The sequence below is a fragment of the Anarrhichthys ocellatus genome, unplaced genomic scaffold (assembly GCF_004355925.1).
Source record: "Anarrhichthys ocellatus isolate YVR2014 unplaced genomic scaffold, GSC_Weel_1.0 scaffold23, whole genome shotgun sequence".
NCBI classification, from domain to species: Eukaryota; Metazoa; Chordata; class Actinopteri; order Perciformes; family Anarhichadidae; genus Anarrhichthys; species Anarrhichthys ocellatus.
Window position 1 is genome coordinate 3,727,002 of NW_022280053.1, and position 17,252 is coordinate 3,744,253.

General features: G+C 41.8%; 1 protein-coding gene across 5 annotated transcripts in view; it reads right to left on the reverse strand.

Moving 5' to 3' along the window:
• Positions 1–3,099: 3,099 nt before the first annotated feature.
• fubp3 (far upstream element (FUSE) binding protein 3) overlaps positions 3,100–17,252 on the reverse strand; it is a 17,306-nt gene continuing 3,153 nt past the window's right edge. Inside the window, exons 2-19 of one of the 5 annotated variants that reach the window (XM_031860186.1) lie at positions 15,462–15,573; positions 14,387–14,420; positions 13,779–13,828; positions 13,560–13,631; positions 12,738–12,795; positions 12,384–12,543; positions 11,335–11,433; positions 11,031–11,135; positions 10,824–10,926; positions 10,407–10,507; positions 10,132–10,261; positions 6,357–6,517; positions 6,021–6,094; positions 5,799–5,920; positions 5,420–5,476; positions 5,120–5,170; positions 4,875–5,002; positions 3,100–4,532 (exon numbers count right to left, since the gene is read on the reverse strand). In XM_031860186.1, coding sequence (XP_031716046.1) covers positions 4,524–4,532; positions 4,875–5,002; positions 5,120–5,170; positions 5,420–5,476; positions 5,799–5,920; positions 6,021–6,094; positions 6,357–6,517; positions 10,132–10,261; positions 10,407–10,507; positions 10,824–10,926; positions 11,031–11,135; positions 11,335–11,433; positions 12,384–12,543; positions 12,738–12,795; positions 13,560–13,631; positions 13,779–13,828; positions 14,387–14,420; positions 15,462–15,573 — 1,626 coding nt within the window. In that variant the 3' untranslated portion in view covers positions 3,100–4,523. Of the gene's footprint in view, positions 4,533–4,874; positions 5,003–5,119; positions 5,171–5,419; positions 5,477–5,798; positions 5,924–5,982; positions 6,095–6,356; positions 6,518–10,131; positions 10,262–10,406; positions 10,508–10,823; positions 10,927–11,030; positions 11,136–11,334; positions 11,434–12,383; positions 12,544–12,737; positions 12,796–13,559; positions 13,632–13,778; positions 13,829–14,386; positions 14,421–15,461; positions 15,574–17,252 lie in introns of all 5 variants that reach the window. The other 4 variants (XM_031860185.1, XM_031860187.1, XM_031860188.1 and 1 more) reach the window with 4 other exon arrangements.

Here is a 17,252-nt window from a genome sequence, read left to right on the forward strand (position 1 = left end):
CGCTTCTTTATTAAAGAGGAATTAAATGAATTGAATTGGGGTAACGCATGGATTTGATTTGCTTATTTATGCATTAACCTATGGCATTATCCGGAGCTAGTAAAGCCGCGGGCATGTCAGCAATAGCAAATCATCCTGCTTAGCTGTTCCATTGTAAAACAATTTAAGCTATTATTCTGTCCATTTAAAGCTTATCAATTTAATGTGGATGATTGACAATTATTGCACAAAGAATGCGGTAATTGTTTTATTTCAAAGAGCTGGTGGGAAACCTGTCAAAGAAAAGCGTTTGTTTGCGGATAAATAGCGGAGTTTAACGCCAATCAGGGGAAAAGAAAACGTGGGGAGAAAGGACTCGGTCATGTCAAAGTAATCCATGTGAGCGTTTAAACTTTAATGACAAAATAACTTCAAGTAAAAGACGCATTTATAAATAAAATACGAATAAAATAATTTGTCCTTCTAAAATAATAATCCCCAATAAAACACATGTGGCTAAAAATCCTAGTCACATTATGAATCAGTAACTCAGACACACGCACGCGCGTACACACACACACACCTCTGCAAACTGCAGTCATCCAACCAGCTGGGGGGAAAGAGTGCAGAGTCTCTGGGGATCCTCCGCAGGGTCATTAAAAACAGATTAAGGTAGCTGCCACAGTATGGAGGAGACTGAAGATCGGCTCATCTGTTGCAAAGGTGAGAGAGGTGGTGGAAGTCCCCCCCCCCCCCCTCAAAGAGCGTTTTCTCCACCCTCCCTTGTTGGACAGCGCATGGGGGAGTCAGGACACCTGCTTGATGTGGAGGAGTCGTTTACCTAAGTTTACACAGCGAGGAGAGCGGGGTTTTAAATTGTTTAGCCGAAAATATTGAATTGGAAAAGTGGATCCATCCTCTCCAACAATTAAAACATTATCACTCAGTTCAAAGCAAAAACACCAGTAGCGAAAAGTAAGTAAATGCACAATTTTGTGGTACTTGAGTAATTTTATTTCCACTACTCACACTGTGCTGTATACTCCGACAGCTTTAATTACTGCCAATTCAAATTATTACGGGAATACAAAACATAATCAGCTGATCATTTATGATTTAACGTTATAGATTATAATTAGCCCCACCTTCACAAGCTGCAACATCGGTGTTAGACATTAATGCATCAATAATTAGAATAAATAATAGAATATATTTTTGTGAAACGGGCCATTTTACTTCTGGTACGTTTACTTCTGGTACGTTTAAATATATTTTGATGCTAAAACTTTTGTACTTTCAAATAAGCAAAATTTTGTTTGCATGACTTATGACAAAGTATTTCTACTTTGTGGTATTACTACATTTAAAAGATGTGAATACTTCTTCCACTGCTCTTTAGTGTAAAGACAATCCAAACAGATCGATAAGGCTCATTGAGAAAACCCTCCGTGGGTATAAAGAAGTTATTTAAGTGATGCAAGTTAAAGTAGAAATACCACAAGGTGATAAATGTATTCAAAGTGTCAAAAGTAAAAGTATCATTGTGCAGACTGGCTCCTTCCGTCAAGATATAGTATTGTTTTATTGTTGTATTATATTTTATAAGCTGATCAAATATATTTTTAAGTAACAATTCAACTAAATTTGTAAGTATAGCTGGAAAAAAGTAATAAGACGTGGAATATGTTCCTCAGAGTTTTAAGCCTGAAGTAGCAGAAAATGCAACTTCTAAAGTAAAGACCAAGTTCATCACTTGAGTAAAACCACTGAGCGCAAAACAAAAACTGCAGTTTATCCAATTTAAAGAATAGCTTTTTTAAAACTAATATTCAAACAGCTAAATAAAAAGTATTATTTCCCTGCAACAACTTTTAAAAGTTGATATTCTTGCTCTGTATGTTTTGTAATTTTTAAAGTGTTTAAATGCATTATGTTGTATATTGTGTCAACAGTCAAGTCAAATTAGCATAAAATGTAATTTGCCCCAAAGGGTTTTCCACATTACAACATGAGAAACACTGTATCCTCTAAACTAGTTTATATGGAGGATGGTTCACATGCTGCAGCATAAAATAACCCCCAAAGGAGCAAAGGTGTACGAGTAAAGTCTATATGAATAATAATCGTGCCTCTCAACCTCAGTCTGCGAATGATCCTGGAACAACTAAATCATTAGACGGCCACAATGGACCACCAGGTCAGAAGTGTCCACGGGGACGCGGCCTTAAAAAGAAGGAAGAGGATCAAAATCAAGGGCTGGATTTGGAAACAGCTGCACTGCATCAATGCAGTGGACGGTATGGGGCCGCGCAGGGTCCACTGTGGAAGGAGTCCCCCTGCTGAGTGCAAAGATGTGCAGTGACAAAGCTGGAGGGGGGTCTGGAGGGGGAGGAGGGACTGGACAGGATGCTGCAAGTGGACATTTAACATGTGCAAGGATGGAAATGATAGATGGATTGTTTAGGGAGCAATGAGACATGGAAGTGTAGGAAATCTGCTACAATCGAGCAATGAGAGCGAAATCAATCATGAAACAGAGTTCATTTTGAGAGACAAACCCAATTTTGTAGAGGCGCAAACAGGAAACAGCAGCCTGAAGAAAACATGAGAAAAGAGTCAACATTAAATGTATATAATGGCAATCATCACACCTGATGGATTTAGATTTGGTAACAGACTAACGAAACAGGTCCAGAGTTGAACGCCGATACAAGATAGAATATTAAATATTGTGTTTTTATAGCAAAAGCCCTTAAAGCCACGTGTAAAGAATTAAGGACAATCATATGTTGACTGACAATTTCAACAGAATTTTTTTGCTTTTCTCTGTCAGAATATTGTAACTGTCTGATAGATTAGGACTAAAAATAAAGCAGCAAGTAAAGAACATCTCTACCGATTTTAATCTGCAAACCAGGAACCATTGTGCCATTTATTTGAAATATTAAAGGACATGTATGTGATAGATTTGGAGTTGTACAACTGTCGAAATAATATGCATTTGCTGTTTTTCTGGCAGCGCTGTGGTGATAGAATCCACCTTCATGTGTACTTAGAAGTAAAAACTATATTACCCTTTGAGGAAAGTGTTAACATTGTAATCAGCAGTACACAATAAAGGTAGTCTGGATGTTTTTAATACATGTTAACTGTACACGAAGGAAAGAAAACACCATAATTAGACATTTTGAAATTATATCCCTTTTCATTAAGAAATGACGTTAATACCAGAATCATTTTTCCATAATGATGCATCATTTATCTCATTTATATTAGATCACACAAAGAAATAAAAAAATTAATTAAAAAGTTATTAGCATTGGACTGAGTCCAACGCCCCACTGAGTCCACAGCGAGGGCTCAGTGGGGCGTTGGTGAACTGGGAGGTACCAAATAAGACAGTTTTTGATCATAATACTTAAAACATAAAAATACTATATTAATTATTACACAGGTAGAAGTACAGAGGCTTAGCAGTCTTGAATAGTTCAGGTACAGAACATACACAAAAATCTATCGCTTATTTTTCTTCATAACAAGATGCAACATCAAATTTCAAATCACACATTCACAATCTTTGAACATTGTCAGTAAGAGAACAGAAAAAGAGGGACAATTCTCCTGCTACACTGATCACAGGAAAAAAAATAGTTTTTATATAAGTATATATATATATATGAAACATATATATTTTAAATTAACAGTCAAATATATGAGCATATATACATAGTTTTACAAGGTAGCAAAGGCAAAAAAGCTATTTGCAACATCCCCCTAAATCCTATCGGAACAGATAATTGTTATACATTATCGATGACAATTCCATTTGAAAAACAAAACAAAACATCTTAAAACTACAAGTTAAAAGTCTGTCAAAATATTAGAGAACCCATCTTTGTTTCAAAAGGGAAATTAGATATTGCACCTTTGTTTAAACCAGAGTACAATAACATGACAATGAAAAACAGCATACAATGCACAACAGGAATTAAATCAGAACTACTGCCGCTGGCCGACACTAATCCCGCTTTTTAAACCGTGTAACAAAAATACATTTCCTGTAACAAAACATCACAGTTTCATTTCACTGAATTATGTAAAAGGAAAAAACATTTGAACACACTCGCTGTTAAACATCTTATGACAACACGGTATTCAAGACTGCTAAGCACATAATCATGGTTTCATTTCAAACAGAACTAGAAAAAATAGATCATATTGCCTTTTGAAATGTTACAACTCTGGTCAGTTTTGGCGGTACAATCGGAGTCAAAGACAGGAAAACATAGAAAAAAAACGAAACAGCTCTCTCAAGTCCAAAAAGGGATCCCAGATACTGTCTATTCAAAATAACAGTGTACACAAGCATTTAGTAACAAATAACTGTTCCTGATTTTTAGAAATATTACTTTATCATATAAGTCATTCTACAGCTAGTGTTTCTCACTAAGAAAAAAAGTCTTCAAGGCGTTGTAAATCTAGAACCCTCCGTTAAAAAAGGGTTGTTTCCATCCTCAGTGATTCAAGTCAGTCCCCGTCGCCTCTTAATGATCCTGAGAGTAAAAACAGTTTGTTCATCATCAACATCGCAGCCGATTCCACTCGCATTTAAAGAGAAATCAGGTGATGTGTTATACTTTCAACCAATCCAACCAGTAAGAACTGTGCCATCGAGCTCCATTGAGCACACATTTCCTTTCACAGACTACATTATTAAAGTAGTTGCTTGTTTTTAAAGTTTACATCGACAGTAGGAACCAATGGGTTTGGAGCTGAGAGCCAAAGTCATGTACTGAGGAACAGACTAACATTATTGGTTTTGCTCTTTTTATGGGATTTGTTGGCAATCAGGACTACCAGCCTCCTCCTGATCAATGTGTTCTGCCGGTTCTCACCTGAAGGCCCGGGGCTTGCGTTTGCTGAGCGCCCTGGTTGAAGTAGGCCACCGGCTGTCTGTAGAAGTCAACCCAGGCGTTGTAGTCAGGATTAGAGGTCTGCTGAGATCCAGGACCAGCTGTCTGGCCTGAAGGGGAAGAAAAAACACACAACAGTCAGGAAGGAAACAGAGGAGCCAGAATCGAATGCATGAAGTCAACCTGCAGGTTTGAGCTCATAATGAAACACTTCCACAAGTACTCACCCCAACCTTTGCTGTATTCAGGAGCAGAGCTCTGGGCTTGGTTTTGCTGACCTGAAAACCAACAAAGGAAGAGTTCCAATTTTGTTTTTTAAAATAATACAAGTCTTAAACACAGCATTTCCCCTCTTGACTCTTTAGTTTTAGTGAGCAGAGTTTTAAACTTAAGTTGCAAGCAGGATGTATGCTCATCTTTCTAACATGGTGGGTAAATAAATGGCTTCATCAGGCTTGTATTTAACAAAAAAAGGATGATTTAAATTTAAACTTCTGTGGAACAACAAAAATATCCCGTTCTCTTGCCTAGCTTTTTATAATACTGCTCCCAGTCCATCTGGCTCGTCTGGGATCCATTGTGACCTGAAACCAGACACACATAACACCACCACAGTTACTGACAGTGGCCTTTGCGTTTCCCTTTTCACCTTCTGCTCTCATCCGTTTCCTAACGATTTCCATCGACAGCTAATTTAAAATCCGTCTGAACAGGAAAGAGGTGGTTAGCCACAGCGAGCGTCGCCATCTTATCCCAGCCTGCTGAAAACTGGCCACGCGTTCAGAGCCACGTTTAAAAAGGCAACACGATAAATTCAGTTTGTTCCCTCATTGAGCCGAGTGATCTAGCTGGGAACGGATCAGATTTCTAGTCATACGTGGTCAGTTCTCGGTGCTTTTTACTTACTGTGGTCCTGTTGGCCTTGAGGCTGCCATATTTGAAAAGTTGTACCCCACCCTCCTCCTCCTCCTCCTCCTCCTCCTCCTCCTCCACCACCTCCTCCACCAGTCATGAAGGTCTGAGCCCCACTTATGTAAAAATAAACAAGACAATTCAATGTGAGTAATAAAGTTGACAATCAATTTCTTACGACAACGTGAGGCGGTTTGAGGAGAAGTTGAAGCATACTGTTGAGGAGGAGTGGTTGGTCCTTGGTTGTAGGGATTCATACCGAAGCTGCTGTTGCCCCCCATTCCTGGGCCCTAGAGCACAGAAAGGGAAGAGGAGGCGAGTGAGGGACCACACTTGTGTTTAAAAAGGGAGCCAACAGGCAAGGTCAGAGGGCAGGGCCGGGCGCTGATGCACTCCATTAAGTCCATTTGATGGATTCTTTATGTTTAACCTCTGGTGACATCCTGCCGGCCACCAGCACAACAGCAACCCGGCAGCTCTCCGCATTGACATGTGCGCTCATGAATATCGGGCCAGACAATAGATTTTTGGGGCCTGGGCCAGACCACCTACCCCAATTCTCTCATCGATCAGCTGGCGGGCCTTCTCCAACTGCTGAGGGGTGCCTCGGATGGAGAAGATGCGCACGTTGGGGTCGGTGTTGGGCGGCGGGTTTCTCTGCAGCTCCACGTGGGCACGAGACTGCTCTTTGATGTTCTTGATGGTTTCTCCACCTGGGGAACGCAGCGAGGGATGCATCGTATTTAGCTAGGGCTGCGACTAGCAGGTGTTTTTGTTATTGGTTGATCTGATAAGGTGGTCAGAAAATACAGACAGCTATTCAAGAGCCCACAAGGAAGTTCTCACATGTCTTGTCTAAAAAAATATATAAATTTGGTTTAACTTTCACAGAAGAACGGAAAACAAAAAGAATCCTCACATTGAAAACCAAGAACTGGTAAAAATGGCCTTAACAATTAGAAAATGACTTCTCAACTACCTTGATAATCGTCTAATTGATTAATAAACTTATACATATGATCACAAACTGTGCGACTCACGTAAGACTTTCACAACACAGATATTAACATAAGATGAACTTCTTGTCAGACAGCAAACAGCATCTGAAACTCTTTCCACACTTTTCTGATGTCAGAATTTTGGCACGTCGCTTCCTACGTTTTGAAACCAACAATAAAACTGATAACGCCTACTTCACGTAGAAGGAAGAAAGGGTTTCACTCTCAAGCGCTCTTTCTTCACAAAACACCATCATTTGTATGTAGAAAGGAGCGCAGCACAAAGAACAACCGTGACTTTAGTAACGTAAAGTGCGTAATCGTCAGCGTAGAGGTGAATGCTTGTACGTCTTTAATATCTGAATCCATCCATCCAGTATGATACGACCGCAGCATTGAGCCAGTGCGATAGAGCTACCTTATGAAGACTCCGGCTTGCGTCTCACCACTTATCTACCCATTCTGTGGCAACATCCATGCAAATCAGGAAACAAAAGGAGACATCTCCTGCACCCCCCCTCCGCTGCATCAGATGCCAGCTCTCCGACGTGTGGGGAGAGCAATTACACCAGCAGGGAGAAATTAAACATAGCGGGCAGGAGAAAAGGGCCAAAATTGAAGCGTATCCTCCTTCTGGGATATCGTTTGTCTCTTTTACCCTTTTCATTCTTGACTCGGTGTTGTCCTCTGTGATGAGAGGAGGGAGTGAACGGGGGAGCATATAGACGCCGCCAACCACCCCCACCCCCCTCCACAACAGCCATCTGAAGGAAAAAAGGCTGAGGGTGCTTCCCGGGGGGACACCGGGGCTGTCCCAACATCAATTACACATTTGTTCACTTGTGGCTGACACTCGGATGACCCCGGCTGACCTCCGAATGAAAACGCTCATCAAAAAAGCTCTCCTCCTCCCGCAGCCGATCCCTGGCTGCCAACAGACTGCACAGGGCCCATTAACCCATTGTCAACCAAATTAAACTTCTGCCTTAATGAAGCCATTATGAGCTCTTCTAGTCAGACGGCAGAGTGCAATGAAGACCCCGACTATTCATTTCATGGACTGGGCTGTAGTGAGGGCAGATAATACGGGCCTTATTAATGAGACTGGTTTAGTGAGCTGGAGAAAAGGAGGGGACACAAAAGTGCAACTGGTGACGGCATTCAGGGCAAACCCGATGGACTGGTTAGCTGCTGGTGGGGTGAAACTCTCCGGCCTCGAGGGAAAACAACAACAGCAGAATGTGTACCGAGCTAATTCCTAACGCAACAGTAGTGTTTACATGGAACTAGAGGTGGGCAGTATGGTTTAAAATCAATATTGTGTTGAGAAGAGTATTTTTATATCAATATATAATTAGGAAAGACGTGTAGTAACTTCCACTAAGAAAGATTGTTTTGCTTTTGATAACTCCATCAGGGGAACTTACAGAAAAGAAAAAGTGTAGTTTGTTTGTGTACTTTCCACTATGTTATTCATGTGTTCTGATAAGTTTGCTGTATGTTATACCCTGTTCTAGACCCGACATGATCAGTTAATCAAGCCATTGAACATTAACCGATAATCCATCCATCTATCTGCTTATCCTTTAGAGGGTCACGGGTGGGCGGGGGGGGGGTGGGTAGCCGGGTCCCAGCTGTCATTGGGCGAGAGGCGGGGTCCGCCGTAGACAGGTCTCCAGTCTATCACGGAGACTGACAGCCATTCATGCTCACATTCACACCTACGGGACATTTAGAGTCGCCAATCCACCTCAGCTCCACGTCTCTGGACTGAGGAAGGAAACACACAAATCCCCAATTTGGGGTGCCGTCTCTTGCACAAAGACACTTCAACATGTGGACAGGAAGAGCTGGGGATTGAACCACCAACCCTCTCACATAAAATCTCACTAAACACTATCCGTTACATTTTAATTACCAATTATTATGAAGTTGACGACTAAATTTGTAAAACTACATCATGTCATAATTTCGCAACACGATTCAATTAAGAACATTGTATTTCATCCCAGCCGTACAAGAAAGAAGAGATGAAAATCAAGCAGCATACTACTTTTCTAAAAGATGAATACAGATATATCAAAGTGAAACGTGAGAAACCAAGATTAGCTAATGTAAGGCTGGATTTAAAACAATTTGAATCATCAGGGGTATAGAGTAAAAGTCCATTCTTCACATTAAAAGCAGTAGAGTCTGACATATAAATGTCAACACCTACAGTCCACTTACTAGCTTTCAAAACAAGCAAACTTAAACTTTCAAATGAGCGAACTCCATCCAGTATGAGAAGCGACTGAAAGTCCTGGAAAACATAGTAAGTGGACCTTTGAGTTTAGATTTTTAGTTAAGTTGTTGGACGCTTGTTTCGGCTCTTGCACTGAACTCACGGCTGTGATAAAGTGTGAGCAGGTTGGTGGGTGGCTTGATTCATCAAGCTGTGTGTGTGTGTGTGTGTGTGTGTGTGTGTGTGTGTGTCAGAGCACAGGGGCAACGGGCTGCATATGGCATCGTAAAGATATTAATCACCGCACCCTTTAAGGGACGGCTGACAGCACCCAGACCCACCGCCATCTCCACCATATTGGCCCACTTCATATGCTAATGCGCAGAGAGGGGGACGCAACGCCCAGGTTTATTTGTTTCCCTCGCCCCACTACATGCACAAAAGCCACTTGACATTTCTATTGCCATGTTTTTATCTTAGGTAAAGAGGCCTACTCCCAACCCGCCCACAACTGCACGCACACGCACACACACCAAGGCGACATGCATGCAAACACACACACACAAGCTCCTTCCAATGCAATGGTCAATGACTTTTAAATAGCTGGCAATAGAGTGGGCATGAATAGCCAATAAGCTAATTCCTTCTATTCATTCCCTCGCTGCACTCTATTGGGCTGAAAGACCCTCATTAGATGCCAGGCAGCCTTCCACATGATTGAGGGCTGTTATTATGCACCTTTAACAATTAATGTCACATTACACGCATTATCCCCGTCATTAAGCCCTTAGTGAAGCCAATGAATGCCACTTGTGCTGTATACATGAGGCCTGGAGAGAGAATAGGAGGGTGGTCACTCACCCCCCTCTTCTCATCAGTTTCACGCAGAACACCAAACTGCATTCAGTTATTAAAGGGAGAAGGCAATCTGGCCGTTTGGATATACTCTTATTAAGACTGTTCATATTGATGGACTCTTTATACCGGGCACGCTCACACTGAAGTCGCTCACAAAAAAAGTCTCAGCTATACAAACAAAGCACAAACTTACAGCAACAACACGTTTAAACTGAGTTATGAAACTGAATGAAAACTTGTTCCTTACCTTTGCCAATCACGAGTCCACACTTATCGGCCGGTACTGCATAGGTCACCTCCTGCAGTCCTCCAGAGCTTCCCATGTTACAGTCACTTCGCCCCCGACGTCCAATTACACCTCCAAATCCATCTCGCTCCTACGGGAAGGGAAGCAGCAACAGTGTTTTGATGCAACCGAGCAGTTTGCAGGAAATTTAGAGATTCTCATTTAATGGATAGGAAGCTTTTTATCATATTTACTGGAGCGATGTAAACAGAGAGGATGAAAGCAGAAACACTAACCTGAGCAGTCTGGACCAGTTCATTGATGAGGTGGACCGCATGGTGGCAGTGGTCTGGCTGACCCATCACCTGAGCGATTCGGTCAGGACTGACTCCATCATCTGGACGACAAACAAGGGACACCAAAGGTCTGTAACCATCGTAAGACGGCATACGTATTTACTTTTGAGCGCTTTAAATACAACTCATTATGTAAAAGCCTCGGGACATTGTTTAACTTTAGGTTTGAATTTCACAGCTCAAGTGAGTAGGGATTAAGAAGGAAGAAATTACGAATTTTGGGATTATTGGACTGGAATACATATCAGCCTCCAGATGCGAAACTCAACGTCCAACTTGTTTCTATTCCTGAGGCAACATTATCCGTCTTTAGGGATTACACATTTCTACTTTACTTCAGGCCTTGTTTCCTCCTACCTTGTTTGAACTGGATCCGGACCCCCGCATCATTCTGAATCTTCTTGATCATTTCCCCGTTCCGGCCGATGATGATGCCGACTGCAAACCTGGGCACAACCACCTGGACGAAGAGGACAGAGAGAAGAATTCAGAAAAGATTGCAAAAATATCCGATGCGAATGAATAGAATCACAGTATTTTTAGAAGTGGAACAAAAGCTCTTACATCCAGACTGCTTCCCCCCATTTTGGATCCAAAGTCTGCCCGGCCCACCCTGAAGTCTCCTTGGTCCTTGTCTCGGATGAGCTTTATCACAAGTTCACGGGCTTGCTATGAAGACGATTGAAAGACAGAATCTTTATTAAAACATTATTTTTAAACAAAGAATGTGAATCTTAAGTGTCCAGCTGGAATTCCCAATAAAAACAAAGAGACTTTCAAATGACTGGAACGCTGAAGGTATAAAATGTGTAAACTTGAGTGTAAACTGGCAGCATCGCAGCGCACACTGAGCTCCTCTGTGACCGACCTGCACTTTGTGGGGATCCCCAGTGATTCTCAGGGGCTTGTCTGCTCCAGTGGGCATGGGGTCATCCTGAATCATTATCATCTGCACTCCTGTCCTCTCCTGCAGGGGTACAATCAGACCGAGCAGAAACACACCATAGAGTTACCCGGGGCTCTAAAGACCATTCACGCTGAAGGGAGCAAATTCTGCCACATCTCCAAGAACAGGTTTTATATTTTGATGTAATCTTGGCCATCTCGACCAGAAGTGGAATAACTATGAAGGATGTGAAAATGATGCTTAGGTTAGTGTGAGAGAGAGTGTGTGTGTGTGTGTGTGTGTGAGAGAGAGAGACAGCCGTAGAGCTCACCCCTACAAATAGACAGAACCCAGACCATAAATACACCAAAACCATATTTCTGATGCACTAAACTCACTTCCTGGTTTCTTAAAGTACCGATTAAAGAACCGGGTTCATACTAATTTGTAGCCGATTTCAATTCAGAACCAGGTTTAGGGGGGGGGCTATTTCAGTTTAATAGTATGCCAAGAATGTGGTTTAAATCAGTGTTTCCCAGACTAAATGACAAAACATTGTGACACACTTCATCTATGAATCATAATTTGTGGGCAAATAAACGTTCCTGACCATTTTTACTGCCATTTCCGCATCACGATACATCCATCAGAGATATATACATTTGATAAATATGTTATTGAAAACATATGCACATGTTAAATACTTTAAAAAATACATTCATTTAGCCAGAGATAACAGGCTCTTGTTTTTCTCCTCTCAGTAAAACAAACATTGTATAACTGCTATAAATAGACTGATTATTGAGCAATAAAAACAACCAGGCTCCCTCATATGACTCAAAGGTGTACTGCAACTTTAAATCTCAAATACAAGATGGAAGAAATTCTGCACATTTATTTGGCAACCCTAATAAAACTGTTATGGTAGAGTTGTGTTTAGTCCAGTCTGTGAGTCAAATGTTTAAGAACATAAACGATGGCCGACTAACAGAGTAGAGCTGTGTTTCACTCAGTGTGGTCTACTAGCAGACCTGCAGCTGTTTGATGGTCTCTCCTCCTTTGCCGATGACGAGGCCCACTTTGTTGGCGGGGATGAGGATCTGTTGGATGGAACTGCCGTCCATGTCGCTGTGAAAGCCTGGACCGTACCGACACTGCTCCACAATCTCACTCAGCAGCCTCTTGGCCTGACTGTGGGGTGGGGGGGCAAGAAATACATTCATCACCACAGTTCCACTCACATCTCTCTTTGTCAAATGTGAAAGAGTTGTTCAGGTGATTCAGTGACTGATTAAGTGGAGATGTGAAAAGAGATTTGAGTTCATGCCCTCTGTGTCACTACAATAGGGCACACTTTGTGCAAATCTGTCAAAGTTGAGACTTACTCAATGTTCTCTGGGCTTCCAGTCAGCGTGCAGGGCCGGTCCAACATGCCTCCGCTGTCTGCAACAACATCAGCACAACAGTTAAAGAGACTGCACACAGGGGAACACAAGGAGGAAAAAGGTCAGATTATTGCACGCTAATAGACAACTGCAACTGTTCTTCTGGCTTCTGGTTATAAAAACTGCTCGCATCCGATATAAACATCACACAAGTGTGATATTAGACCATGACGCATCTTAAACTCTGATCTAAGGTGAGCACAGATATCAGAAATACATCTTCTTAATTTAACACCAGTATCGGATCGCATGGAAGCGTTTCGCTTCTTCTTCCGACACTCGACACGAAGTAGATCGCAACTTTTTTTTGCTAAGGATTGGCGCCCCTCCTCAGTCACAGAGTCAGAGCCTTCGTGGTATGTTGCACTCCCTGGAACCGAGATACAACATTCATCTCACAGCGATACTCTACAACCAAACCAAAGCTGAAGTCATGGAATCAGTGAAGCAAGCGGGTAAGAAAGAAGTAGCACACTATGAGCTGTAACAGGGATGTTTTAAAGAGAAGTCTATGTTATTTATTTGTGAATAAGGGCAGCTTGTTATGTCAATTGACAGACAACCAACTTGACAGAGTAAAACGCCTGACATTCATTGTGATAATCTACTATTGCGAAACATTTCCAACACTACTGCACAAAAGGGAAATAATGGCAATCTTTAAAAGACCCCATATTCTACTGTTCATGGTTCTGGCCTCTGAGGAGACACAATGGATCTCCTAAAGCAGAAACAAGGGGCGTAGACAACGCATTTAGTCACCTGAAGCAATCTGGATCTTACAACCCGATTCCAGCTGGATTCTTGAGATCTGCTCTCCTCCTTTTCCAATGACTACAGAAGCAGGGGAGAGACAGTTTAGACACCTTTTTGAATTTAGACAGGGGCCTTAAGCAGTGACCCAAAAACTGAGCAGAACGTCAATACTGGTGATTACATGAAACATTAATACCGATTATAATGAACTGAAGAGCTACTTACTGAATCCCACCATCTTATCAGGCACTTTATAGTCTTCTGTAGCGAGAGCCCTGGAGAGATTAGCACATGATCAATAGAGTGTTCTGATTGCTTCTTTGCTCTGATGGAAAACCTAAAGATGTAAGTTTACGGTCATTGAGGGCGTACAAAAAACAGAAAATATGCATTTCAGATTTAAATCATTAACAGAACAGAACAGCTGATTCATTTTCAGTCGATCAACTAATCGATTAATAGTTCAGCTCTAGAAATTATGAGTTAAATCATAGTTTTCTTAAATTTGGTTTACAAACGTTTTCTGGTTCTAGCTTCTCAAAAAGATGTTGCTTTTTAATGATTCCATTCTTCTTTTGGGTGCAAAACTACTTCAAATGTAAACAGTGCATCTTGTGTCTGAATTACACAGTTTATACAAGGAAAGACTAAACATCAATATAACAGGTGGGCCAGTAGTGTGTATGCAGGTGAGAAAAGAGGCCACAGTGAGTAAAATGTGACGGGAACAGCTTTGGGTTCAGAGGGTTCAATGAGGCACAGAGAAAACACTAAGAAGACAAGCAAGTGCATCAAAACGAACAGAAACACAGACGAGAGGAGGCTCTGCTCACCTTTGATGTACCATTGCACCGAGGTGGTTCCCTACTGAGAGAGGTGAGAGGGAAGCAAACCAATTAACACCAGAGAAATAATGTGAGATCATGGTTAATAATAAACTATTGTAAATATCTGTGAAAGTGACGAAGCAGCAAAATGAAAAAGGAACGAGTCACGGAGGGGAGCAAGATGGATGTGGTGCTGCCAATCCTCCGTGTTTGTGTCTGACCCACAGCGGGGGGGCTTCCACCAGCATGGTAATCAGGTCTGAGAGTGTTTCAATCAGAGCCGCTCAGAAAAAAAAAAGAAAAAGAAAAAAAAAAAAAGAGAGGCAGCAGCCGGGTCAATGGCTGCTGGTCCTGAATTGCATTTTGACGGGGTAGCACCAAGCAAGGGTCCTGCAGGGTCAGTGGAGGATGTGCTGCCATGAACGTGAACACCTGAGTTGATATCTAGCAACTTCAAATCAATTTTATGGTCGTTTGCACTGATTTCACTTCCTCTGGAAACGGAACAGCTATGAATATAAAACAGGAGGTGTACCGCGTTTATACGAGGACAGGGCCGGAAGATAAAATGGGAATGCCGTGAGTACATTTGTACATTTGATAACTAAATACTGAGAGCTAACTGCAGCGCTACAAAGATACCATTTCTGTTATTCCCCCCAATATGGTGGGACAGCCTTCACCGAGAGCAACCGAGGACACGTTGTTGCAAACAGTGCCAAACAAACCTAAACCTGCTTTCAGGGCTGAACTATCATACAAACAACTGACAAGACAAGAGGACGGCGGGATAAATAGTTAGCGTTTCTTCTTCATGGACATGAAATGGAGGAAATCTTTCATACATAAGCGACGGACAGCAAGATAGAATGACACGTTTTTCACGACACTGCAGCGTCAAGATACTCAATACTCCATTAAAAAACATAGCTCCTTCTGTATGTATGACCAGGTCCATAAACTATGAGACGAGCCACGTTCAGACTGCTGATCATTAACAGTTGAACATAGATCAATACATGAGAACGTTCTGCAGACGTGCAAATGGGACATGTATGCGTTGGTACTGAAGGCCTCTTACCTCCATTGTCTAGTGAGCGTTTCTGACCTCCAAAGCCGTAGAGGGAGTGGTCTGTGACCGGAGGGGAGCTGTTCATGTTGGGCATCTGGTCTCCTCCCATCTTGGCTGCCATCTGGGGAGACAGAGCAGGAAAACAGACAGAATAAAAAAGGTGAGAAGTGGATATGTTATGATTTTATCTTTGAACATACTGTTCCCTTTCCAAGACAACCCTTCATGAAGAGAGTGACACACTCTTTTCTTCTTGGTTCCTTAAAAGCATCGACTTTGCTGTGAAGTTGGGCCTTGACAGAGTCATCTGTAGCAGAGTGTTATTATTTGACAGCAGCTGAAAACTGCACTTTGTACATCACTACAGCAGCTTGAAGTGGTCTAGACTACCGAGAATCATGTTTTCCTAGAAACATCATGCGTCCGGTCTCTCTGACTAAACTAACTTCTTTCATGCTTTCACTGACAAATTACACAGATCATCACAGCACACGTCAGTTCTTCAACAGACTGAATTTGCCCGAAAGTTACAACAGATACGAGTGCTACGCAGAACAAAGACACATCGTATACTTTCCCAGCTCCTGAATCAAGTGAAGGCTCTTCCAGTTTTTAAAGGTATGTAGATGAGCAAAGGCAGACGAGAGAGAAAAGACAAGAGACGGCCAAATTCCATATTTACCTTCAGTGATCGTAAAACTATTTTAATTGCCTTTAATTGATTTTTAAAAATCTGGAATGGATGTAGTTTTGTTCAGAGTGGCGTCAAAAGGGTGACGATTACATTTTATTTGAAACTGTGTTATACTTTAATGTTTTTCTATTTCTGTTTGTCTGAGAATTTAATACATGAGTGGAGATACAATACTAAATCATGAATTTGACAGATTAGAGTTTACACGGGATGCGTTAAGTAACCGAGTAAAAGCTGTCACAACGACCACACAAACCAGGTCTGACGCAAAACACGGAGGCCTCTCATTATGTCGAAGTTTGTGCAACTTTACACACTGCAACCTGTTAAGCAACATAAGTTGCAGTTAGCTTAGCTAGCTAACGTACTATCACAAGTTTGATACCCTGCAGCTTGACCCGCCACGTGACCATGGCTAATATTTAGTTTGGACGTGAATCCTTAACAGCTGTGTTGTCACACAAGCAGCTGTACAAGAACTTTGCCTACAGTAAATAAAAACTGCCGTTTAAATCAATATCAGCTGTCCGTACCTGACCAGTTTTTACTCGCCGTACCAAAAAAAGTCTTGGCTCACACCTTCACATAGTCCTGTCATGTAAGAACACAGTACAATAAAACAATTAGTTGATGTTTACTACATACATTTCACGACACGTTTCTCTTTTAATGATGGAAAGTGTCCAACCCCCGCAAAATAACTTCAAGTAGAGTGCAGTTATTTGCATCACAGAGTAGCTAAAAAACAAATCTATTTCTACTTTTAAAATCCTCCACTTTCCAAACTAAAGTAGATACTTGTGTTCTGCAGTGACGGACATTTAAATCTTCAGTTATGCTGCCCGAAAGCGCCAACAGCATTTTCCACGAGCCGTTAATCTGCCACCTCTGCTTCCATACAAAAGTATAGCATTTCAGAAAATTACACCAAATTGACATCTGTGCCTGACTGGAATCTCTTTCACGATATGAAAATATAGTGACAGCAATTAGAGTCTTCCATCACCTTCGGGGATGATTATCTACTTCAGAGCCCAGCGGTTGAAGTGAGAGGAAATAAGGAGGCAGGAAAGGAAGCAGGTGTGGGGGGGGGGGGGGGGGGGGGG